This window comes from Pseudorca crassidens, chromosome 2 (assembly GCF_039906515.1).
Source record: "Pseudorca crassidens isolate mPseCra1 chromosome 2, mPseCra1.hap1, whole genome shotgun sequence".
Lineage (NCBI taxonomy): Eukaryota > Metazoa > Chordata > Mammalia > Artiodactyla > Delphinidae > Pseudorca > Pseudorca crassidens.
Genome location: NC_090297.1, coordinates 42883837 through 42910103, shown reverse-complemented (window position 1 = coordinate 42910103; position 26267 = coordinate 42883837). Strand labels below are relative to the sequence as shown.

General features: G+C 34.7%; 1 protein-coding gene across 8 annotated transcripts in view; it reads right to left on the bottom strand.

Annotated features, from left to right (window-relative positions):
* OSBPL9 (oxysterol binding protein like 9) overlaps positions 1-26267 on the bottom strand; it is a 169051-nt gene that overhangs the window by 23378 nt on the left and 119406 nt on the right. For 4 of the 8 annotated variants that reach the window (XM_067726133.1, XM_067726135.1, XM_067726136.1 and 1 more), the window contains 7 exons: positions 20683-20778; positions 19970-20017; positions 18946-18975; positions 18012-18062; positions 6275-6313; positions 2667-2757; positions 1266-1373 (listed from right to left, as the gene is read on the bottom strand). In XM_067726133.1, coding sequence (XP_067582234.1) covers positions 1266-1373; positions 2667-2757; positions 6275-6313; positions 18012-18062; positions 18946-18975; positions 19970-20017; positions 20683-20778 — 463 coding nt within the window. Of the gene's footprint in view, positions 1-1265; positions 1374-2666; positions 2758-6274; positions 6314-18011; positions 18063-18945; positions 18976-19969; positions 20018-20682; positions 20779-25610; positions 25680-26267 lie in introns of all 8 variants that reach the window. The other 4 variants (XM_067726130.1, XM_067726131.1, XM_067726132.1 and 1 more) reach the window with 3 other exon arrangements.

Below are 26267 nucleotides of genomic sequence, written 5' to 3'. Positions count from 1 at the left end.
GATACTGTTTTTAAAATGACACAGTGTAATGAAATACATAAAAAAGGTAGACAAACATTTCAACTGCATTATTCAAACTGCTTATCAGCATTTTCCCAAGAGCTTCAAATAAGAGAGCTGTTGTTGCTTGCTTTCTTTCAAAATTAAGGAGACATCTGCTCAGGCTGTTAAATCTTAAAAACCAAAGTAATAACATCAGCATCTTTACTAACTCAAATTTCAAACTAGCTAAAAATCAGAGGGTAACTTTTCATTATTACACAGGTAAAGTCTCACCCAGGAAAGAACCTGTGGAGCAACAGCAGGGGCTTATCTCCCACGTCCTCAAGAGTGGTTTTGGTTTTGGCATCCGGATAACAGGGACAAAAGCACCAAGTGCTCCCTTGAATTTGGTGCAACTGATAACCCAACATCAACCTAATTAGTTTTAAAACAAGAAATAAATCTATACTAACATTAATAGCAGCCCTGTGAATTAGAGAAAAAATAAAGACCATAAATCTAAACAAATTAAGAAAATGCAAACTAAAATCAAGTATCCTTTTTTTCTTATAAAATTGGCAAAAATGTGACCAATAAATCTATCCTTAAAAAATTCTTATGTGCCAAAAGGTGCTGTACAAGGATATTCCCTGAAATACTGCTTATAATAGGAAAATTTTGGAATCAACCTAAATAAATGTCCATCAGCAGAAAAACAGTAATAGCCACTTGAGCAGCTGTAGAAAGAATGTTGTGTACCTAAGTGTATGAACACAGAAAGCTCTCTAAATGTTCTCAGTTAAATGAAAAGGGAAAGTCACAGAACCACATGATCTAATTTAGGTCAGGGAAAAAAACAACAATAAAAATACACTATAATATAGGTATGTAGGTACATACATGTATAAACAACAAAGAGTAAAGAAGGCTTACAGCTTTTGTTCTCATACTTCTGTATTATCTGATTCCTTTACAGTAAGAAAGTATACAAATCTAACTCAAGAAAATTTTTTTAAAAAGCTAATACAGAGCTTCAAAGTAAGTCTTAAGGTAAACAAATACACAAAACTCTGCAGTATTTTATTTCATTTAAATTATAATTATTAATAAACTTCTGGTTCAATCACAAAGTTAACCACTCCATGTATGGAACTGTAATGATAGAGCTAAGGTATCTCCAATACAAAATATACAACCTTTCTTCAATCTTTTTCCCATCTCCACACAAATCTTGAATGTTAATGGGCAGTTATGAGAAGTAAAGGAATTACACAAATCTGTACCTGTACTATTTGGTGTTGGAGTCTGATGATGTCCCAAGGTAGTAGCTAATACAGGTCCAACTGGTAGAGAAGATGGACGCTGCTCTGACTTACACAACTGAGCAGGTTCTAGGAGATTTGAACATGTGAAATAAGTTAGAGAAAAAGCCAAACACAACTCTTCTTTTTCTTTAACATCTTTATTGGAGTATAATTGCTTTACAATGGTGTGTTAGTTTCTGCTTTACAACAAAGTGAATCAGCTATACATATACACATATCCCCATATCTCTTCCCTCTTGTGTCTTTCTCCCACCCTCCTTATCCCACCCCTCTAGGTGGTCACAAAGCACTGAGCTGATCTCCCTGTGCTATGCGGCTGCTTCCTACTAGCTATCTATTTTACATTTGGTAGCAAACACAACTCTTTAACTGCAATACCCTGAAGATCCGTAGTTTTTGAGACTATATTCTATTAAGTCAAGTTCCATGCTACTACTCCTTTCTGACCCCCAGTCCCCTTTAAACTCAATGATGATATGCTACCTAGTACTAAGACACTAGGCAGGATATCAAGAGACTAGTCAAGATAGGCCAGTACCTCAGTACAACTACTCTGTAAAACTAGCAAATGCTTCGGATGATAAACTGTTTCCCCCCCGAGGATCAAACCGCTTGTAAAATCTAAAATGGGGCACAGTACTTCCTCTTTAGTCTCGTGAGAGATATTAAGCTCAATCTCCTAAGGAGTAAAAATTCATAAAAAGATCTCACATACTTAATAAGTATTTTTAAAAAGATTTTCTTTTTTTCCAGTAAAATTTCTGACTTATGTCATCAGTGAAAACACCGAAATGTTGGATGCAACAAAAAGGTAAAAGGAACCAGTGGGTGTTGGCCTTAAGCCCTCCTCTGACAGTTAAAAAAAAAAATTTATTACTCTATCCCTAAAAATACACATCTACCTAATCAGTAGGCATCACAAATTTCATTCCTCCCTTTCTCATTATCTTTAAGTCCACCATGAAGAAACCATTTGTATTATTCAGAGCTATAAAGAATATGACAAAATAGAACATTCCTGGATTACTTTCAAGTAGATCAAGGTATATTAAGTTTTCCTTGGTAGCCATCAATCCTGGGTCATAGGATTCTGTCCTAGCAGCTAATCCAAGTAACCATGTTTGTCTTCCATCTCACTTTGAAAACCAAAAGCCCTTTAACTGTACTCAAAAAGCCCCAATACCAAAATACTATCATATTTTTCCAGTTCATTTTTGGCTGTATTTTGTGAAATTCCTTTTACTTATTAAAAAACAAGACAAAAAAAAACACCTTCAAGATTACTACAACTGCCATAAAAAATTAAGTTTTTTGTCATCAGTGTACCTGTGAAACATTTTTCCAAATATTATACTATACCTGGAGGTAAGACAGTCTGGGAAGGCATTGTGTTGATCACAGGTTCCAAGGGACTAGGTTGATATATTGCATCTACAGGATTAATAGTACTCTGAGATAAAGAAGCACAGTATAGTTATTTTTAATTAAATACCCTTCCAGCATTGACCCTCCCAAATGTATGAAAACCCCACACTTCTGACAGCAAAGTCCTGAGGGTAGCTGTACAGACATGTTGGTCAAATTGCAAAGAGGAAATAAAACAAATTTACTATATGGAAGTCTAAGAGTTTCTTATAAGATTATTTAAAGAAGCATTGTAAGGAGGGAAAATGAATGAATCTCTGACATATAGAAAGGTAAAACTAAATGAAAATACTTGGAAAGAGTTGTAGAATGGTTTCAGGAAGCCGAAACAATAACCTCTCGATTCAACTCAGTGCTTCTCAAATTTTAATTCACCACAAATATCAAAGATGGAGAAATGCTCTCTCCTGCTTTGGTATTAATAAGCATTATACCTATGACTAGCTAATGTATCTGTACCACTACAATCTTATTTTTACATCCCATACTACTGCCACCTTCTATCAATGTGTATTGCACCATATAGGCACCTAGTTTTACAGTCACTAAAGGCAAAGAAATGTATCTTCTAATTGGACATCTTTTCTTTTTGAGGATTTAGAAGGGAAAAAAATACTCAAACATGTAGTTACAATTTTAGAGAGGAAAAAAAAAGTCTAGGTTCTTCTGACTCCAAGCCAAGACACTATTTTGCCAGCATGATGGCATTTTAAAAACAAGACTCCAAAGCTTACTGATATTTTTTTATTTGGAGGAGGGGGAGATTTTAAACCAAGGCCTTTGCCAAAGTAAAGTTTGAAACCACCACTTAGAAGACTATACTAGATAAAACCCAAGAAAGAAAAATTTAAGTTTTTTAGCTTTCCTTGATCTGGAAAACTAAACTTCAAACATGTATTAGGTAGAGCTTGTAACAGAAAATACTGAAACAGAATTAGAAAAGAAATACTTTATTGATGAGCCCCAAAAGCATTTGTAAAAATTTAAAAGCACATAACAGTGGAAACTGAGATAATAGGAAAGTTTTTATAGCATTCTTATTTAACACCTAAGTTATTTTTTTCTTATATCCTCTCTCTGCATAAATATCAATATGTAAAAATCACTAAATCAGATCTCTTAAATTGATTTGAACATAAGAATTCTGATTCTTGTCACAACAGTCTACATACCATAAATATTCTAGTCCTAGAAAATAAAGGACACAAAGAAGCTCTGAAAACAATCATTAATAATCAAAAGCCTAGTAAAGTGAAGTGGGGAAGGTTCTGGAGCATTAGGAAAAGCACAGAAACAGAGACTTAGAATTTTAATTCCTAGAATCCTTGCTCTACCAGTGACTTGCCAAGTCTCATCTGCTGTGGGCCTCACTTTCCCAGTGTATAAAATGAAGAAATGTCTGGATGCTATGGTCTCTAAGGGCTTTCTGGTTATTACATTAGGATTCTATTTTCAGATACCAGGCTGGGCCATAATACCTAAACAAGTGTCTCAACAATCCTGGAGCTGTTCTTAAAATAAATTCCTTATTTTTTCATAGTGATTTTTCTCTAAAGGACTCCAAGTGCTTTACAAAGGCAAAATCCCACCTTTAATACTTTGAGCCGTAAGAATGAGAATATCCCACCTCCTTATCCCCAAACTATTATATAAGAAAAAATTACTAAAGAGACCAAGAAATAAAATAACTTTGGAGAAAGGGACCAGGATTCAATCTTTTGAATGCAATCTTCTGTTTTTCAGAAGCCTAATATTAGGTTTGTCAATCCCACAAAACACTTTTAGACTTTTCTTTTGTTGCTGTTGTTAACAGAAAATACAACTACTGTCCGTGGTCAACCAACTTTAGGCTAAAAAACGTCAAATAACATTCTACGCCTTGCTTTAAAAAAGAATGTGCAGAGCTTGAGAAGTGCAAACAAATGACAATCCTAAACCCTAATCTGTTGTAAAATTAATAAAATTCATGCAATACAATATAAAATACAATTATATATACATATATGTATGTATAGCTAACATTTACTGAGTACTATGTGCATACTATCTCACAACAATCCTCTGAGATAGAAGTCACTTTTCTTTATAGATGAGGAAACAAAGACGCAAAGGTTAAGAAGCTTGCCTAAGGTCACAGATAGTAAGTGGCAGGGCTAGGTCTTAGCAGTCTGGGTCCAAGGGCTAAACCATGAACAGTGCCTTTTTTTAAAAATAAAAACTCTTAAGGAAAAATGCTATAGTCACAGATCAAATGATTCAAATATGTTTGTCTTCTACAAGTTTAGGTTTTCTATCAGTATAAACTATCTAGATGTTTTTAACTACAAATGATCAAACATTTTTAGTATGCTTTATAAAACTATTGTTTAACATAATAAAAAGTAACTGATTTGCTTTGAGAGAAAAGAGGTAAAAGTAACTGCCATCATTAATTTTCCTTAGGGCCTTTGGGAACCATGAAATGCTAGACAACATATACAGTCTTTTTCCATGAGGCTTATAATCTTAACTGATATCTCAGAAGAGATATTATATTGTAATTATATCACATAATTGTATTAAATCACCATGGCTCAAACTATGAACTCACATTGTGAAGAAAAAGAAAAATTCCAATGTGCTTAATTCAAATTTTAAAAATGTTTCTCTTACTCTGTTTTCTTAAGAAATATTTAACTTATTTTTCATTTTAAACCAAATATAAACATAACATGCTCATCCTTTCAAATATAATCATAAGATGGTTTTCAAGATTTACAAAATGAGTTTCCAGATCTCAGATAAGCTGGCATTTGTAAAGCCTCAGACAAAAAAAGAGGTTGCCTCCTTCTTCAGAAATACAGTCTGAACACAAGTCACACATCTACCATAAAACCAGGGGAGCTTAAACTGCAAACCTTCAAATTCTAACTTTTATTTCCAATAAAATTTTCTTTTCTTTTTGGTGGGTAAGTTGAATATAAGGGAAGAGTAAAATCCAAGGGGAGGAAAGAATAGAAAATGGCTATAAGTGGAAGAATTCATGTTGCAACTTGTTCCTACAAAAAAGCCGTATACACCACAGTAGCAATGACAGTTAACACAATACACAAAATCTAAAAATAAAGATAAGAAATTAATAGAAACCTGTAACCGTATAGTTAAATTAAGACATTTCAATACTGTACCCCTCCCCTTCTGCTTTCATTAGAAAAAAAGAAGTTGGACAAGAAATGTAGCATTGTGAGTTATGCCTTATTTAGTCATAAAAGCTGCATTTTTATACCACGATTAACCCTTTAAGTTAACACATGCAAGGTGATTCAATAAGAATCAAGACTCAGCAAAATTTTAAGATCGACATTCCCCCTCCAAATGATTGCTGAAATATGGCCAACTTTAAGAGCTCAAGGAAAATTGCAAGAGTCAACAAACAAAGAACAGTGAGTAGGTAAAAAGAGGAATTTGTGTTGAAAAATGAGTAGAAATTCAGGCTTCTCCTGACATAACTGGTTATAATGCTCTGCAGAAGTAAAGGGGAACAAAGATCAGATTAAACTTACTATAATTCCATCTGCGTGCTTCTCCGCATTACACTGGTCCTTAAGGAGAAATGTTAAAAATATTAACTTCATTCTTTCATTTAAGTAACACCTTGTGTACTTTCTTCCCTAGTAAGAAAACTTATTTTACTGGGTAAGCAACAACGTTAGAAAACTACTACTCTGCTTCCACTAAGATAGTAATTTCACTGGTCCATTCCTAGCCAAACATAATTCTAACCAAGAGCATGGCAACTGTTTTTCTATATAGGCATTTAATTAAATTCTTTGTAGAAATATCCTATTGAACTGTGTAGTCACATTGGTATCAATGACTGAAAGCAGATATATTATTTTAGGATTAATGATCCTGAATATTTCTGGGTTTAACTTTACAGTAAATTATGCCAACTCTCCACAACCCCCAAACTCTTACCATACTGCAAAGGTATGACAATCATATACCCTTAAAAACTCAGGATAGACATAATTTCCCATATTCTGGCTGCTGGCTCCAGAAGTATATCAATACTTTGCTAAACAGATGGTCTGATTTTTGTTTCAGTAACCATAATCACCATATCCACAGAACGATGATACAGGGGCTAACGCTTACTACCTGGCAGGTATTTTACGTACAGGCATACCTCGGAGATATAGCGAGCTTGGTCCCAGTCCACCACAATAAAGCAAATATTGCAATAAAGCAAGTCACACAAATTTTTTGGTTTCCCAGTGCATATAAAAGTTATATTTATATTATACTGTAGCCTATTAAGCGTGCAGCAGCACTGTCTTAAAAAACAATGTATGTAATTTAAAAATACTTCATTGCTAAAAAATGCTAAACATGATCTGAGCCTTCAGTGAGCTGTAGTAGTAATATCAAAGATCACTGCTCACAGACTGTCATAACAAATACAGTAATAATGAAAAAGTTTGAAATATTGCGAGAGTTACCAAAATGTGACAAACCCACAAAGTGAGCAAATAATGTTGCAAAAATGGCGCCAATAGACTTGCTTGACACAAGGTTGCCACAAACCTTCAATTTGTAAAAGATAGCATCTGCAAAATGCAATAAAACAAGGTCTGCCTGTATATTATTAATTCACTTGTTCCACTGACAACTCTATAAAGCATGTACTATTATCATCCCCATTGGACAGATGAGAAAACTGAGACAGAGAGAGTGTCTAGTCTAGTCTACAGTGTCTAGTCCAATACATATAGTCTAGCTCCAGAATTCAAGGTCTTAACTAATATGCTATTGATATTTTGCCTTGCCTCTCTTCTCCAAGGATGTACTTAAGGAAGAAGGTGGTGGAAAGTTACCAAACATATCTGTTCCTGTAACTATAATCTATTAGTATTACACAGACAATATATTTAACTTAAAACTGTTTAAAGTTTTAACTCCATACTATCAAGAAGCTTTCAAGTTTTAATAGAAACCAGTATTTGGTCTTGGTTTACAGCCAAGTTGTATATCATTTATACATAACTTTTTCTTTCTTTAACTACAGAGTTTACTCAGAAATCTACAGATTGAAGGGACAACCAAGAGCAATTTAAAGATTTGGGGATAATTTTTTTTTTTTAAGAATTAACATAGCAGGCCTGAAATAGCTATCCTCAGAAAAGCCTGCCTACAAAGTTGGCCGTTGGCTTGGTGTCTGGGAACTTGGATTTTAGGAGGGTTCCCACCACCTCACTATCATAAGGGCAGCTCACTGCACCTAATCTGTTTAAGCAAACAAAATGGTTTATGCTGAAGACCAGCTTTCCTTTTGGAAATCTGGACTCTTGCTTGGTAAGTGCTAGGCAAACAGTGCTTACATGACAAAAACCCCAATAAAAAACCTTAGGTGTTGAGTCTCTAATGAGCTTCCCTGGTAGACATTTCACAAGTGCTGTCACAATCTGTTGCTGGAGGAATTAAGCACACCCTGTATGATCCCACTGGGAGAAGATTCTTGGAAGCTTGGGCCTTAGTTTCCTCTGGATTTTGCCCCATGTGCCTTTTTCCTTTGCTGGTTTTACTTTGGATACGTTGCTGTGATAAATCATAGCTGTGAGTACAACTACAAACTGTGCCTTCCAAGCAAATCACCAAACCTAGGGGTGGTCTTGCAAACTGCCAACACAGTGTATATCCTTTGCATATCCTTGAGAATAAAAGCATTTTGATAAGTCCATATTTCATGTTGGGATTTACACAACTGAATTAACTATATATTTACAATATCCAAAGTTTCAGTAATTTTTAATAGACAACAGTTGAAAATAAAATCTTGAGAACTACACAGAAAGAGAAATTTTAAAGTTTCTTGTTCAGATGATATTTTAATTTACTTTTAGTTTTCCCCATTAATTTCTAAATTTCTAATTTCTAAAATGGACTTTTCCAAAGAATTTCTTAGAAAGAAATATATGTAAGTGGCAATAAGTGGAAAGAAATACATGTGGTAGATTAAATTTCCCAAAAATGGTCCCAACAAGAGGTAGAGTTCATGGCCCCTATCCTTGAAACTCTGTGACTGTCCCTAACCAATAAACATAGCAGAAGTGACTATGTGTGACTTCTGAGACCAGGTCATGGAAATGCCACAAATTTCTACCTTGTTTTCTTCCCACACTGTGAGAAAGGCCAAGCAGCTGGAAAGAGAACTATACGGAGGAGCACCTAGGTCCCCAGCTCAACTTCCCAGGCATGTGAGTGAGCCATCTTGAAAGTGGATCCTTTGGCCCCCCCATCTCAACACATACACCCCTGCCCCTGCAATCAAGCCACCACAGGTGGCACTGCATGAAACAGAAATAAGTCATGAGGCCTAACCAAACTGCGATTTGTGAGCAAAATAAATGACTGCTGCTATTTTAAGACAGTTTAGGTTGGTTTGTTATACAGCAATACATTACTGATACAGTACATTATATTATCTAAGAAAACCACCACTTCTACTTCTGGTATAATTTAAAATAAACTTAAATATCCAGTTTTAAGATAAGTAAGTACTAGGGATGCGATGTACAACATGGTACATATAATGAACACTGCTGTGTGTTATATATGAAAGTGGTTAAGAGAGTAAATCCTAAGAGTTCTCATCACAGGACAAAAATTTCTTTTCTATTTCTTTGATTTTGTATTTATAGAACATAATGGATGTTCACTAAACCTACTGTGATAATCATTTCATGATGTAGTAAGTCAAATCGTTATACACTTTAAGCTTACACAGTGCTGTCTATTATGTCTCAATAAAACTGGAAGAAAAAATAAACTTAAATATCTGACAATTTTTCCCATAAAATATTCTCAATTAATAATACATGCTATCTACAGGGTATTTTAAGTCAGGGTTTATTATTTTTGTTACTGCTGTGGTTTATCTTTTAAGGCAGAGTCAAATCTAGACAAACCCACACTATTAAATGCTTTACTACCAATCCATTCCCATCATGAACTTCAGGAATTTTGTTCTCTTATTTTAAAAGGCGTATTACACTCATCCCCCCCCCCCATCTTTCTTTTTAAAACTTTTTATTGTTTTTGTTTTGTAAGTAAACCGCAAGTTGCCTTTTATCAGGGTCAGCTAAAGCTAAATCTCAAGTACTACTAAACCAGAGATCCAACTGATTTCAATTTGAATTACGTTAATTAAATAAAGAAAGGGTCTAATGCTACTTCTCACTTAGATTATAACATATGTTTATCTGGTTACAAGTCCCTCATTCCTTAACACAATGGCTATTCTCTCTTCTTTGAACAAACAAGCATGACTGAGATCTGGAAATATGATAGTAACAAAAACATCAGTACAACATAATTTGAGAAGACTTTTGACCAGAATTATAGACTTCGGTATTTTAAAACCATGCCTACCAGTAAGATACATGAAATATATTCCTATCTTTCTAATAAGGCAATGTAGTCTAATGAAAGCTCTCTTAATTATGGACCTATACATGTACTTATTACATGAAATAAAAAATAAATATGCTATGGTGATGAAAGAAAATTTCTAATTCAAGTTTGATGAGATTCAACAAACGGGACTGGGACAACTGGATAACCACATGCCAAAAAATGAATCTGGATCTATACCTCACACCACAAAGATTAACTCAAAGTGGACCATACATTAAATTAAATGTAAGAGCAAAAACTACAAAACTCTTGAAAGAAAATACAGGAATAAATCTTTGTTGTTTAGGATTAGGCAACGATTTCTCAGGAAAGCCACCAAAGGCAAAAGCAATAGAAGACTGATAAACTGGATTTCATCAAAATTTAAAATATGCATGCTTCTCAGGACACTACCAAGAAAGTAAAAAGACAACCCACAGACTTGAAGAAAAATCTGCAAGTCATATATCTGATACGGCTTGTATCCAGAATATATAAAATCACTCCTACAACTCAATAGTAAGATTAAAAACCCCAACTAGAAAAATGGACATGGCACTTCCCTGGTGGTCCAGTGTGGGGGTGTGGGTGCGATCCCTGGTCAGCGAGCTGAGATCCCACATGCCCTGCGGCCAGGAGGCCAAGGTATGAAGCAGAGGCAATGTTGTGACAAATTCAATAAAGACTTAAAAATAAATAAATAAATAAAATAAGGGCAAAGAATGTGAATAGACATTTCTCCAGAAGAAATGCAAATGAAAACCACTAGAATGGCTATAATCAGAAAGACAATCACGAATGCTGGTGAGGATGTGGGGCAAATAGAACCCTTACACAAGACGTAGAGGATGGACTTGAGGGCGTGGGCAGGGGGAAGGGGAAGCTGGGATGAAGGGAGAGAGTGGCATGGACGTATATACACTACCAAACGTAAAACAGGTAGCTAGTGGGAAGCAGCCGCATGGCACAGGGAGATCAGCTTGGTGCTTTGTGACCACCTAGAGGGGTGGGATAGGGAGGGTGGGAGGGAGGGAGACGCAAGAGGGAGGGGATGTGGGGATATATGTATACGTATAGCTGATTCAGTTCGTTATACAGCAGAAACTAACACAACATTGTAAAGCAATTATACTCCAATAAAGATGTTAAAAAAAAAAGAACCCTTACACATTATGAGTGGAAATGTTATGTGCAGCTGCTTTGAAAAGTAGTTTAGCAGTTTTTCAAAAAGTTAAACATAGAGTTACCATGTTACCCAGTAACTCCACTCCTAGGTATACACTTAAGAGAAATGAAAACATGCGTCCCCGCACAAAAACATCATATGCAAGTGTTCATAGCAGCATTATTCATAATGGTCAAAAAATGAAAACAGGCCTTCCCTGGTGGTGCAGTGGTTGAGAGTCCACCTGCCGATGCAGGGGACATGGGTTCATGCCCCGGTCCGGGAAGATCCCACATGTTGCGGAGCGGCTGGGCCCGTGAGCCATGGGCGCTGAGCCTGCATGTCTGGAGCCTGTGCTCCACAGTGGGAGAGGCCACAACAGTGGGAGGTCTGCGTACCGAAAAAAAAAAAAAAAAAAAAAAAAAAGAAACCAACCCAAATGTTCATCAACTGATGAATGGATAAACAAAATGTGGTATATCATTCAAAGGAATATTATTCAGCAATAAAAAAGAATTAAGTCCGGATACATGCTACAACATGGACTAACCTTGAAAACATTATGCTAAGTGAAAGAAGCCAGTCACAAAATATCACATATTGTATGATCCTAAATATATGAAATGTCTAGAATAGGCAAGTCTAGAGACAGAAAATAGATTAGTAGTTGCCAGGGATTGGAGGAAAGGCAGGGGCAAGGGTAAGTGAGGGAGAGAGGTATAGGGAATGACTTCTTCATATGTATGGTGTTTCTTTTTGGGGTGATAAAAACGTGCTAAAATTATATTATGGTGATTGGCCGCACAACTCTGTAAATATACTAAAAACCACTAAAGTATAAACTTTAAATGAGTGAACTTTATGGTATGTAAATTATATATCAATAAACCTGGTTTAAAAAAAGTCTAATGAGAAATTAATGAATACTGATATAAACAAAAAGTCTATGCAGAAAAACATTCTAGGGAGAGAACCTGGGATCCAAGGATAACTTAAACATACATTCTAGTTTAAAAGTATCTATGGTCAGACAACTCTGTTCTAAAACGATAATCTAGACTTGGGAAGTCCAGTTTAGAAGCCACTAGTCACATGTTGCTATTGAGCACCTGAATGTGGCTAATTCAAAGTGCAAAATACACCCAGGATAGTGATGACTTAGTGCGGGGGTGGGGTGGGGGCAGTGGGGGGAGGGAGAGAGGGAGAGAAAATGAAGTATCTCATTAATGAATGAATTTTCATATTGATTACATGTTGAAATGGTATTATTTTGGATATAATGAGTTAAATAAAATACATTATTAAAATTAATTTCCTTTGCTTATGTAAGTTGTGACATCTGGTTATATCACCTAATCTTAATGAAGAAAACTGGTCAAGTCCCCAGCTGCAGGGGTCTCCCAGATTACCTTCACTCTGCTCCCTCCCCTCCTCATTTCCTCTGCAATTCCCCGTGAATGGAACAGTGCTGTCTCTATCTATGGTACAAAGGAACAATGAAGTCATCTGAGCTAACACAGCTTACCTGAAAATCCCAATAACCAAGTGGTGCCCAAACTTTGCTACTTACACATCAGAATCTACCTGAGAGTTGAAAAACCCCAATGCCCAGGTGACACACCACAGCAACTACAACAAGAATGTCTGGGAATGGGAGTCATGCATCAGAATTGTTAAAAGATTCCCAGGTGATTCTAATGTGCAGCAAACTTTGGGAACCAATGCACTAATCATTTAGGCAGGTGGGAAGCTTTGGGGAATGAGAATTAAAATCAAAGACTCAAAAAACTGGAAGGAGCTTAAAATCCTACCTATAGCATGCTGCCTCTAAGAACCTAAAACTAAATCAACCCAAAACAAGAAAGGTATCAAATTAGCTACATTCTTTCTTTTTTGGGGGCCCACATCCCTGTGGGGTCTCAGATGACAATACATCTTCTAAAAGTAGCTGATTCCAAAATCTTATTAACCTGCCAGGGCAGAATAATCTTCCAAAGTAACTAAAACAATTTATATTCCCATCAGTGTTAGATGGAAGCTCTCAAAATTTTACCAACATGCCATTCTGTGGCTTTAAAATTTATGTCCTAATAAAAAGTTTTTTTAATTTAACAATTATTTAGGACTAATTATATGCTTGGTACTAAGAGCATTACAAACACTAATTCATTTAAGTTTCACACTATCATCAAGAGTACAGATACTATTATTATTCCTATTATATAGGAGAAAACCAAAGCACAGGGAGGATAAATAAACTTGCTCAAGCAGTGGAACAAGGATTCAAACCCAGACCATCTGGCTCCAAAGTCCATACTCAAAAATGTAATGCTGCCTCTCACTACTATTTAAAAACTGTATATCTTAATCACAGATTGACTGATTATGCAAAAATTAATTCATAAGGATGATAAATTTAAAAAATTATACATATAGTGGAAATACTAAACCATGCAACTATTAAAAATTATGTGTTAAAAATTCATTCAAAATTCACAATTATTTATCAGGCCCCTACTTTGTGGCAGGCAACTGTTCTAGGCATTGAGGATACAGTGGTGTTATGGAGTGAATGTTTGTGGGCCCCCCCCACCCCAATTCAGACAATGAAGCCCTAACCCCAGTGTGACTGTATTTGGAGTAAAGGAAGTAAATTAAGATTAAATAAGGTCCTAAGGGTGGGGGCCCAATCCAGTAAGTGTCTTTCTAAGAAGCGACACAAGAGAGCTCTCATTCATGCTCACTCTCAGTGTGTACCACCAAGGAAAGGTCCTGTAAGGACATGGTGAGAAGGTGGCTGTCTACAAGCCAGGAAGAAAGTCCTCACCAGAAACCAAATCAACAGGAACCTTGATCTTGGACTTCTAGCCTCCAAAACTGTGAGAAAATAAATTTCTGTCGTTAAAGCCACTCAGTCTGCAGTGTTTTGTTACGGCAGTGCAAGCATTCTAAGACAAAGTCCTCATGGAGATTACAGTCAGGTATAGACAGACAATAAACAGGATACCAAGTAAATCTGGCTAAGGATGCAAGACCATGAAGAAGAAGAAACTACTGGGAGAGTAGAGATTATTTTAGATAGAGTGGTCAGCAAGATCTCTCCAAAGAGATTTCATGTGGATAGAAATTTGAATAAAGTGAGGGTGTGAACCCTGGAAGTCTGGAAGAAATGCCTTCTAGGCAGAGGGGAAAGCAAATACAAATCCCTGAAGCAGAAAAAGCTTGGCCTGAGAAAAAGAAAACAGGCTGATGTTGTTAGAATGGTGTGATCAAGCAAGGTGAGGTGAGGGAGTAGTGACGACTCAAATGACGTGAAGTTATGGTTAAGTAACTTAGATTCCATTCCAAGGGAGGTAGGAAACCAATAAGGGGATTTGAGCAGGCAAGTGACATGGTCTGATTTACATTTAAATTGTTTAAAAATACACAAAGAGTTCATATAGGGTACATATATATATAATTTGAGGGATGTATCTGTACACAAAAAGCCTTAACAATGAAATTCCTTCTGGAAAAAATTAAAAAGCCAAACTCCATTTACTTGATCCATGTTACCCATTCTGAAGGACCTTGAAATGCAGGTCTATTAAGCTGGGCTAAAACAGACAGGTAGCAGGTACTGACTTAACTGTAGAAATTTCTAGAAAGAAGTTTTAGTAACTTCAATTGTAACTCATTCCAAAGACAGAACATCAAAAATGTTCTTGTTGGGTGGCTAAATGGTGAGCTACTGAAAGAGGCTAGGCTGCCCTGTTTTACAACTATCTAAAGACCTGATTGATTTGTATAGATGATCCAAATAGGCCTAAACACTATCAACTCTTCTACTTCCTCAATCTTCTAGAGAAGGCACTGTTGAATCCCTAAAATACCTATCTACTCACACTGGGCTTAATATAGTTTACTGGTTACCTGTATATAAGCTTCTGGGTAACTGTAGGTGGCCCCAACCCACCCATGTAATTTCATAGTAAAGAAAACCAAAATATAACCCTTACCCCTTCTGTGCCTCCAACCCTATACTCCCTTCTTAAGCTTTAGAATGTATTCTGATCCACAAAAATAGATGGAAGAATTTAGACACATACATAGGAAATCAGGCATAGTGGTCAAAAATACCTAGAAAATGAACTTGCTCAAGCAGTGGAACAAGGATTCAAACCCAGACCATCTGGCCCTTAAGTTCTGACACTTTAATACTGAATCTGGCCTCAAAAGAAAATGATACTTCCCCTCACCCCTAAACTTACAAGTTGAATATCCATACTATCTAAGCACAAATGCATTTTTCTATACTATTGTGTCATTAACAATGCTAGGAAAATAGTGTCCATTATTAGGCAAACAAATATATGCAATTGAATAAGTAAAATAGGCCAAATAATTAAAAACTCAAACATCATTTCCAAAACTGGTTGCTGAATTGGCTGCCCACCTGCTTCTAGCCACTGGCTAGAAATACAGAGATACAGTCAATGGAAGAAACATTTTTTAATACTTATTTAAACACTAAATTATTAAACACTTATTAAACACTTAATAAACACTTATTAAACACTAAATTCTTGTTTCTCAAAATGTCATGCAATAAAGTACATATTTAGGTTGAATACACCAAAATTTTTCAGAAAAGCAGGCAATATCCATGAAATTGTTAACCAACCACAATAATCCAAAATGTTTTTATTCCATGAATAAGGAACAGTAATCAAAGCAGTGGTTTATAATGTATTGGGTTGGCCAAAAATTTTTCAGTTTTTTAAGTAAATATAAAAGACACATTTTTCATTTTCACCGAGAACTTTATTGAACAACATATTCACCGTTTTTTTCCACTACCTTCTGCCATTTTTCAGGCAACTTCATAATTCCATCTTCCCAAAACTTTTTATCTTTTTGAGCAAAGAACTGTTCCAGGTGCCTTTTACAGTCTTCCAGGGAGTTGGAATTTTTTCCATTAAGAGAATTTTGGAAAGACCGAAATAAATGGAAACCCGAAGGTGCAATGTCTGGTGAATACGGCGGATGAATCAGAACTTCCCAGCCAAACTGTAACAGTTTTTGCCTGGTCATCAAAGAAACAACATGCAGTCTTGCATTATCCTGATGGAAGATTATGTGTTTTCTGTTGACTAATTCTGGACACTTTTCATCAAGTGCTGCTTTCAGTTGGTCTAACTGGGAGCAGTACTTGTTGGAATGAATCGTTTCATTTTCCACAAGGAGCTCATAATAGAGGACTCCCTTCCAATCCCACCATATACACAATATCACCTTCTCTGGATGAAAACTGGCCTTTGGTGTGGTTGGTGGTAGTTCATTTCGCTTGCCCCACGATCTCTTCCGTTCCACGTTATTGTACAGTATCCACTTCTCATCGCCCGTCAAAATTTGTTTTAAAAACAGAATGTTTTCATTACGTTTAAGTAGAGAATCGCATGCGGAAATATGGTCAAGAAGGTTTTCTTCGCTTAACTTATGTGGAACCCAAATGTCAACGCGATTAACATAACCAAGCTGGTGCAAATGATTTTCACCGCTTGATTTGGACATTTTGAGTATGTCGGCTTTCTCCCACGTGGTATAACATTGAGTGTTCTCAATTAATGTCTCGATTTGATCTCTATCAACTTCAACTGGTCTACCCGACTGTGGAGCATCGTCCAGCAAGAAATCTCTAGCACAAAACTTTGCAAACCACTTTTGACACACACGTTTGATTAGTCACAGCACCTTCTCCATACACTGCACAGATCTTTTTTTGCATTTTGGCAGTGTTTTTACGTTTCTTGAGATAATAAAGCACAGTATGGTGAAAATGTTGCTTTTTTTCTTCCATCTTTAATATTAAAATGACTACACAAAATGCAACAATTTTGATGAGTCTTTTTTTAAACGCACGCTGATATGACAGCTGTTAGGTCAATCTAACAAAATTGGGTGTTTTTTTGTTTGTTTGTTTTGCGGTACGCGGGCCTCTCACTGTTGTGGCCTCTCCCGTTGCAGAGCACAGGCTCCGGACGCGCAGGCTCAGCGGCCATGGCTCACGGGCCCAGCTCCTCCGCGGCATGTGGGATCTTCCCGGACCGGGGCACGAACCCATGTCCCCTGCATCGGCAGGCGGACTCTCAACCACTGCGCCACCAGGGAAGCCCACAAAATTGTTCTGAATGAAGTTAAAAGACAACTAAGTGCTACTAGAGACATCTTATGGAAAAAAATGAACGAAACTTTTGGCCAACCCAATAGTTCAGTACTAGAAAAAATATGTAAAAAACAATTTAAAAAAACACATCTCTATTGTACTCTTCATTATGGACGAAAAAACCAACTCTGCTAAAATTTAAATTCCTTTTTTCCTAAGAAAAACTTTTTTTGTGAAAGGTTTTGCAAAGTATGTCCCTATTTCAAGCAGTGACAATGGAAAGGGTGAGTCATTCAAATGTGCTCCCCTCCTTCCCAGCCACCATCACAAATGACCTTATCAAAAACAAGCACAGGCTGGCAAGGTAACATCTAAACATAATGGTTTTTCAATAGCACCAGTAACGCCAAACTATAACTTAAATTTACAGTAGAAAGGTAATATATTTCAGAACTGAGTATTTTGGCTATTAAAGAAAAAGGCCATATATTAAAATCCCATTAAACGAAAGTAATCAAAAATAAAATTTACTTACTTTAGCTATCTGCAGCAACACAATGCAGTGTTTAATTGATTCTACCATGCTCTATAAAAACAAAACACTGATTTTAGGATCTTGCCCCAAATGGCCATACAATGCTAAAACTTAAAATATAAAAGTCAGTTCAAATATACAGGGTTTAAGTCTATTCTACATAAAAAATACCCTCTCTGGATTTCCACTGGGTTCTAACATGCTGATAGTGTCAAATGAAATTATCATTAGCAATTCTATGAATTGTTTGGAAATACCAAAAAATTGTTAATTTATACTGAATAACATCTAAAGGGTCTTTCACCAGTTCAAACATAAAGTGATGTGAATTTGATTAACTTCCAAATTCTTAGATCGTCAGCAGGCAATCCCAATGTAAATTCCTAAAACGTCTGTCTATTCAAGACTTTCATGGAATTATCAAGAGTAAAGGATCCTATTAAAATATTGGTGAACCTGGTATACTACCATGTCTGTTTTTAAAATGCTTTTATCAAAATACAAATCTTATCAGTAGCCCATTATATAATGTCAGAAGGTCAGTACATCAGAAAACTCAAATCACAATATTATTAATTATATTATAATATTATAATATATATATAATTATAATTATATATAATATTATATATAATATATATAATATATGATTATAAAAAAGAATATACATTGTGCATGGATGAAACATTTTATCCAAGCGTCTCAAACAGACAAGACCAGAAACAGATAAAATGGCACACGAAGTCAATCCAATTAAAGGGATTATTCTATTCACTTAAATTCCTTTAGATGATAATACAATTCTTAAACACCCTTGTAAAAATGCATAAAAATTAAAAACTCAACTGCTCTTATTAATAATAGCAGCTTAAAATAGAAACATTTTACAGCACTTTCTAATGCAAAGCCAGAGTTTATCAAACATATAACTTACATTTGTTGTCTCTTTGAGAGTTTCAATTTTCTGTGAAAAATAAATTTAAACAGAAATTATCAGAAACACAAAGAGGTATCATTGTTGTTTTTTACTGGTTAGTCATTTAAAGAATTTTACCAAAATGTACTCATTACTCTAAATCAGTTCAGGCAGGTTGGGGAGTGCTTTTGGTTAAACTTTTTAATTTAAATCAAACATTTAAATAAAAAATTCAGACATTTTATGGATTACATCCTCAAATAAAATTCATGTGATTCAATTCAAGATTTGTAAGAATAATATAAAACATTCTTATCCCTTACCTGAAAACAATTTTTGTTTTCTCTTTAGGATTCACTATGTGATTTTAAAATGCTTATTTTAGAATCACCTTAAACTTTGCAAAGTTGTTTAAAAAATGACATGAGACTAAATTCCAAAACTAAGAAGGTGAGCTAAACATGAGTTACTACTATTACCAAGTGTAAAAGAGACAAATGCAAGGCTATGGTTAACAGAAATGCAAAAAAATAAATGATGCTGCATCAGGAAATCTAGTCAAGGAGAAGAAAAATGTTAATTGATAAAAGAAAACAATATTCAAACTACAAAGTAGTTGTCAGAAACCCAAAGGGAGGAACTATAATTAAAGCAACATTCATTTTGTTCCCTCATGCATGGCTTCTGTTTTATTTTGAAAATTTTGCTGGTTGCTTTATTAATATCTGAAGTGACCACATGTAAATTTAATAAAATAACTTTCAATCTTCAACATATGGTACTTGAAGAGAAAGAACTTATTCCTAAAGGTGGTACTTACAAAAAGGGTATCATAATAAAATTTTCTGTTACTCTTTTGTTCAATTATGAAACCATACCAGAAATTCACCAGAAAACTCCACTTGAAATCTATATGGCATACTATCATAACAGGTCAACAGTACTATTATAGTAGTCAAAACACCGAGGTCCTTCTATTACTTCTCCAAAAGGCTCTTGGTTTCAAAAACTTTAAAGTCAAAATCATGATTATAGAAGTTACCTTTCTCTGTTCATCATCTTTGCAGTTTTGAAGTTTGTCATCAAAAAGCTACAGGATTAAGAAAAAAATGATTATAGTATCAAGCCTTTACTACATAGTACACATTTACTAAGCAAAGAAAAGCAAACATATTTCTTCCAGGGATGGTTTATACATGCATTAAATGTATAATTAATGTTTACTAAAATACAAGATAACACGCATTTTTTCAAGGCATTGTTATCAAGTCAGATTCTATTGAACTATTTTAAACAGTCAAGATCAATTACTCTGGTACAATTACAAGCAAAAGAAAACATATGACTTTAAGAACTTAAAATATCAGTTCAAACCTAAGTTTTTTCTGCCTTGTCACCCAAGTTTATCAACATTCCTTGTTCTTTCCAGGAGCTTTGCTTGTAATTAATTTTAAAGTGGGAGTTGAAGGAGACATTTAATAATGATAAAGGAAGTAGAGAAGTAAACTCTCTCAATCCCCCAACTCCCCCAAAATGAAAAATGGCCTTAGAAATCAAGCCACTTAAAATTTACCAGTTTCACACAACTTTTAAACAAAATATGAATCTAATCTTGTCTTATTTTCTTCTAATTATGTTTAGGTTAGCTTAAAAACTACTGAAAAACCAGTAAGGGTTGTAAAGTAACATCAAGCAACTATTTTTACTCAAAATCAAGCTCTTTATATAAATTCAATATATAATCAAATGCCATACCTTTAACTGTTCTATCAAGATTTGTAGGTAAGCATCAGCCTCTGTAAGTTTCTTATCAAAGTCTTGGACACTAGGAACAAATCCTGAATCCAAACCCTAGAGGGAAAAAAACTGCAATAAATCCCAGCAATGTCTAATAGTACAAAAGATACTTCACCCTTCATACATGACATCTCACTTTTCTAAATTAAAAATAGTACTTTTACATAAATAATAGGTCTATTTAAATTATCTAAATTCTCTAAGAATAGTGGTACATCAATCTCCTTCATGAACTTCTAGCACTGTTCCCTGTTCATCAATTACATATGCTGCTGTTCAAATTAGAATTTATCCTGCTTTTTCAGAATCATTTTCTTCTCTCCCAAAAGCCCCATAATGGGCTCCAAAGCAACAGTAATTTAGCTAAAGGTACATATACAAAACAACCTAGATTACCTCCTGTTTCCCTCCTACTTTTTGTTCAGTTCAATCCTCCAGTCCCTTAATCTCAACTTCATATTCCCACTATTTAGTTCTCCTGTTCCCTAAACTACCCCATTAGCTCTGATGTTTTCCTCCTCCTCCCTTATTTTTTTTAAAAAAACACGAAAACTCAAAATTCTCACCTCCTCTAAGAGGGTCCTCCCTAAGTGAAAGTGACAACACTTCTGTCTAAGTTCCCTACTCATTTTCACCCTTGGCATGAACACTACACTCTGGACATGGTGTAAATGTTTATTTATTTAGAGGGCCCACTTATTTCTCAGTTTAACAGCCCAGCATTTGCATGTCCTACTTTTTGTACGCTAAAAATTTTAAGTTCCAAGAGCACGGGATTCCTATGTTTTAACTTTATTCCAAAGAAAGTTTTGAGTTCTTAATCATCTTTAACTGAAAAATACATCAATCTTGAGTATAAAAGACAAAATAGTCTGAGATTGAACAAGGCTATCATCTTGCCATATCTGCATGCCCAGAAGTCATGGAGTTAAACAGGGAAATAAGGGTCGGGAACCACTATTGTCACAATCACAACCCAACCACAAAACTCTGTACTAAATGGGTGAAATATAGTGCTTCAACATACCATACTTGACTTTCAATTGTTTTATCTCTCCTGCCTTTTGCCAAAACGTGCTGATCATTTCACATTCCCCATTTTAGTCAACTGAGGCCAGAGTTCATTTTATATTAAACCAACACCTCATCTTTGCCTAACACTTTATCATTATTAAAGCACTTTCACAGCCATGATCTCAAACATCAGATTGAGACAGTATAGTATTATGGAAAAAACAATGGGTTGGCAAACCTGGTTTCTAATTGCAGCTCAGCCACTACCAAGATATTGCGTCTCTCTAAACGATTTTCTTACCTGCCAAATACAGGCATCCTCCTCCTACTATTATTAGTGTGGCAGCTACGACCTCTACTAAAGACTATAATTACTAACACTGTCAATTACTACTAATACTATTGCTGTTCTTCCCAAACTAAAATTCAAATTCTTAATCAAAGTATTAAAAACCTAAGTCCACAACTAATCTTGTAATGCATTTTGTTTTTCAAATTCAAAGGCAAAAAAACTGCTTTTTATTTTTACATACATGTTGAGACACTGCTTGAAATGAGTATTGAAAAACCCCTTTCCAATGAGAGATGTCATGTAAAAACAAAGTTTAAGAAAGAAAAATCATAATAAGCAATATAAGTAAAATCCAGATATATTTATAAAATTGTAGTTAAACATCTTCATTCTTAAAGATAACCCCAAAGACATCCTTTTAGAAACATTTACTAATGTAGAGTATGATAATAAAAGATGTGGAAAAGAAAGGATAAAATCCATCACATCCCAGAGATACCACAGTACTGTACTAAGAAAGTAGGGAGTGATTTCTTTTCAATGTTCCTGTACCACAGGAAAATTGGAAGGACTGCTTGGCTTTTTGTTTTGTTTCACAGGGCAATATAACATAACTATCAATAATTTAACTATAAAACCCAGTTAAAATCAGCTAAATACATTGTTCTTGCTAAATACTAAAAAGGTCAATGGCATATTCATAATTGAGTATAAAGGTGAAGGATCTAAATGAGAAAAAGTGATCTTCAAGAATTTTCCCTCTTCTGAATCCATTTAGAACTACCACTATAGAAATCTAATTAATATATCCTTCTGAACAAGTCACTATATCCGATTAAAAATCCAATAAATAAATGGAAAAAATTAGATTTATATTACTGAGATCTGAAATTAAGTCTAAAACAACTCTTTGATGTTTCTATAATCATGTGAACCTCACCTTGGCTCTTTTGTCAGACCTTCCTCCCCCTAGATATCATCTTCTACAATGGTCCTTTACCCTTAAAACACCACACGTTGTAACATCCAAGTCAAAGATCTACTCAACAATCCATTTTTCTTTATGTAATGTATAATGGGAGGTTTGTAACAACAGTTATTAGCTTAAAGTCCCAGAACGGGCCTAAAACTCCCTTGCACAGTAACCCATAAGTCTTTGGTATACTTTAAAATAAAATCTACATATATAGTTTCCCATCTTAAATCAATAAAATAACATGTATGCATTTATTATTACCGTGGACGAGCAACTGACAGTAATTAAACTGTTTTCTCAAGTCTTGTAAGAATAATACACTAGAAGAAAATATAAGTTTTCACTACATATTGTGACTTAGTACACAGAATCAAGGCCACCTAGTCCAGCCTCCCACTCATATAAATTACTTTTATAATGTCCTTTAAAGTCATCTAGTCTTTACCTGAGTATCTCAAGAGAAAAGGAACTCAATACCTCCTAACATAAACTATTTCACAAAATCCCTTTAAAGTCATAACTATTCCTCTTTCCATTAAACATTTAAGATACAAGGCACTATACATATTCATATCCTTTTTAATGGAATTTTGTTTCAAAACAGGTCATAAAAATAGAATACAGTCCTCTACCATGTTGAGTGGTTTGTCTTCCTTTGAAAAGAACTCAGAACAGGCAGACCCTTTAAAACAGTGTGACTTCATACTTCTTAGGGTGACACTTAGCTCTTGAGAACAAGCTAGTTGGGAGTCAAGCAGATGTACATTCTACTACTCTGTACTTGCCTTTTTATCTAACACTTATCACATTTTATCATAATTAAATATTTAATTGATTGACTTCTCTGAAGGATTATAAACTCCACGAGGGCAGGAACTGCCATTCATTCAGCACTATACCCCTGCACCTCGACTCCAGGCTAGCTCATTGTTGAGTGAATGTGTGTTGCACTGATTGTAGCTTCTGGCAACTGCTGATGCCATGATACCACTCTTCTCCATGACCACGTCTCCCTATATTTCCCCTGCCTTTCTGTTCTCTTTCTCCTTCTATTTTTTTACTCCCTCACTCCCTTTCTTTCCTTCTCTTTTGTCCTGCAGTAGCAACTGGTTATGTTGCATTTTTGGCAATCGGGACCAAAGAGGTTGCTGCTCCCTAGTTTACTATATTGATGATCCATAGTTCTAACTTGATGATTTCTGTATGAATTCATTTAAAGTTTAAATTAAACATGACTATTATAGAGAAATAGAGATAAAATGGTCTGTGATGTAAAAAAAGTTAAACTAGAAGAAACTCAATAGAAATTAAACCATAAAATTAGAAATCTATGTAAATAAAAAACCCCCACTTAAGTGGTGAGTATGCTAAAAAACAAAACAGTCTCAGTTTGCAAGAGTAATTTGCTAATTAAAGAAAGCTAAAGTATGTATATGAAGTCAAGAGTAACACATAATTCTGTATCAGTCAAGACCTATGTATCCAGATTAAATATATATATGTATATGTATATATAGAGACAGACATTTGGCCCAATTTAAGGGGAATTTCAAAACTATCTAGAATGATAGAAGAATATTAAACTGCCTCAAAACTGTATGTACTTCCTACTATCTTTCTAATACTTATGTTGAACAGCATCACTTTTCTCAGAAGGTACTTCAAAGCTAACAAATGTCAGCAAAATTAAATGAATTTCTATCAATACTTTAATCAGGACATTAAACACTATTTATACTTTATACATACACATAACTGAATACTTTACCGCCATTAAAAAGAAGAGTATTAAAAGGGATGTCTTTAATACTTTCTGAAGTACATATGAATTATACTTCATATGTAGCTACTTTGGAGAGACACTCTTAGTAAAACAGTACAAGAGGCAATTTTTGAGGCAAGGAGTAAAAGCTTTTAAAGTAATTCCTGCTGACAGAGGAAGAGTAATGAATAGTGGAGGTAAGGTGGGAAAAGGTGGTTTAAGGTCTTGAGGTCAGAATCAGGAAATAAGAAAGTTATGAGTAATTTAAGGAACTGAGAAGAAAAATGCAGAACAGGAATGGCTATGGCTGAATAACACTGTAAAAAGAAATTCACAAATGAGTAATCATTTTCATATCAAATCTTATTTCACAGCAAAAACTTAAAGGACTAAGTACCCTACACTCAGTGCTTCCTCCTATACAGGACAAAATAGTATATAATAAAAATATGTTGTGAAGAGAGAAATACAGAAATTATTCCACATAAGTCTCATAGAAAAGTTCAGAATAACAAGAAAACAAAATAAGTTAACAGTAGTAGAACTGTAAAAGGGAATAACAGCTTAAAAAGTTAACAAGGGAAAAACACCAAAGAAAACAAGACTCCTAATGAAAAATAAATGGCATAAATCCAGACAAAAGTAGGTGATTTTTAAAAATTAGAAAAATACACACCCTATAAATAAAATCATAAAAACTCTGCAGAAATGTTGTTTTGATTAAATATAAGAGTATTTGGAAAGTTTATGTTCACAATTAGCTATTTGAGATGACATGCATCACAGATACGCTTTCATCCAATGAAAGAAGTATAGGGCATACTTACAATTGAATCACTTACAATTATTTTTGAAAATTCAAGAACTGGAGAGATACCAGAAGACTGGAAAAAAGCAAGTGTGGTACTGATCTTCCATAAAGGTAAGGAAAAGAGAGAATAGAAAGTTACTATGCTGTGCGTCTGACATCAATAATTAATTAAAGGAACTATAAGAGAAACATCTGTAGCTATACAGAGGAAAAGTAGGTACATGAGCAGCAAGTGGCAAGTTGAAAAATAAACAGATAAATAAACATTATGCCAAACTTAATGGTTTTTCTGTTCCTTAGAAATTTATTAGCAAATTAAGTTTTTTGAGAAATAACACCATTTTGTCTCCTTACCAAATGACTCAAAAGTTGCTTTAATGATGAAAAAAGTATATTAAAGAAACCAAAAATATTAGTAAGACCATGATTTTATGTGGGGTATACTAACATGTGATTTCCTTGGATTACTGAAAATTTGGAAACATTTATAATCTGCTGTCTCCGAGGTTTACTCACTTCAGCTAAAGGAAAACAGAATTTAGAGATATAGAAAAGTTATGAGAGTAAGAACTTCCCCTATTTTTAACGCTAGGGAACACTCAACTACCAATTCATTTGGAGTAAAGATTATCAATTCAAAAACGTCCATAAAATTGAGCCTATTACTAAACTCTTTACTCCGATGTAA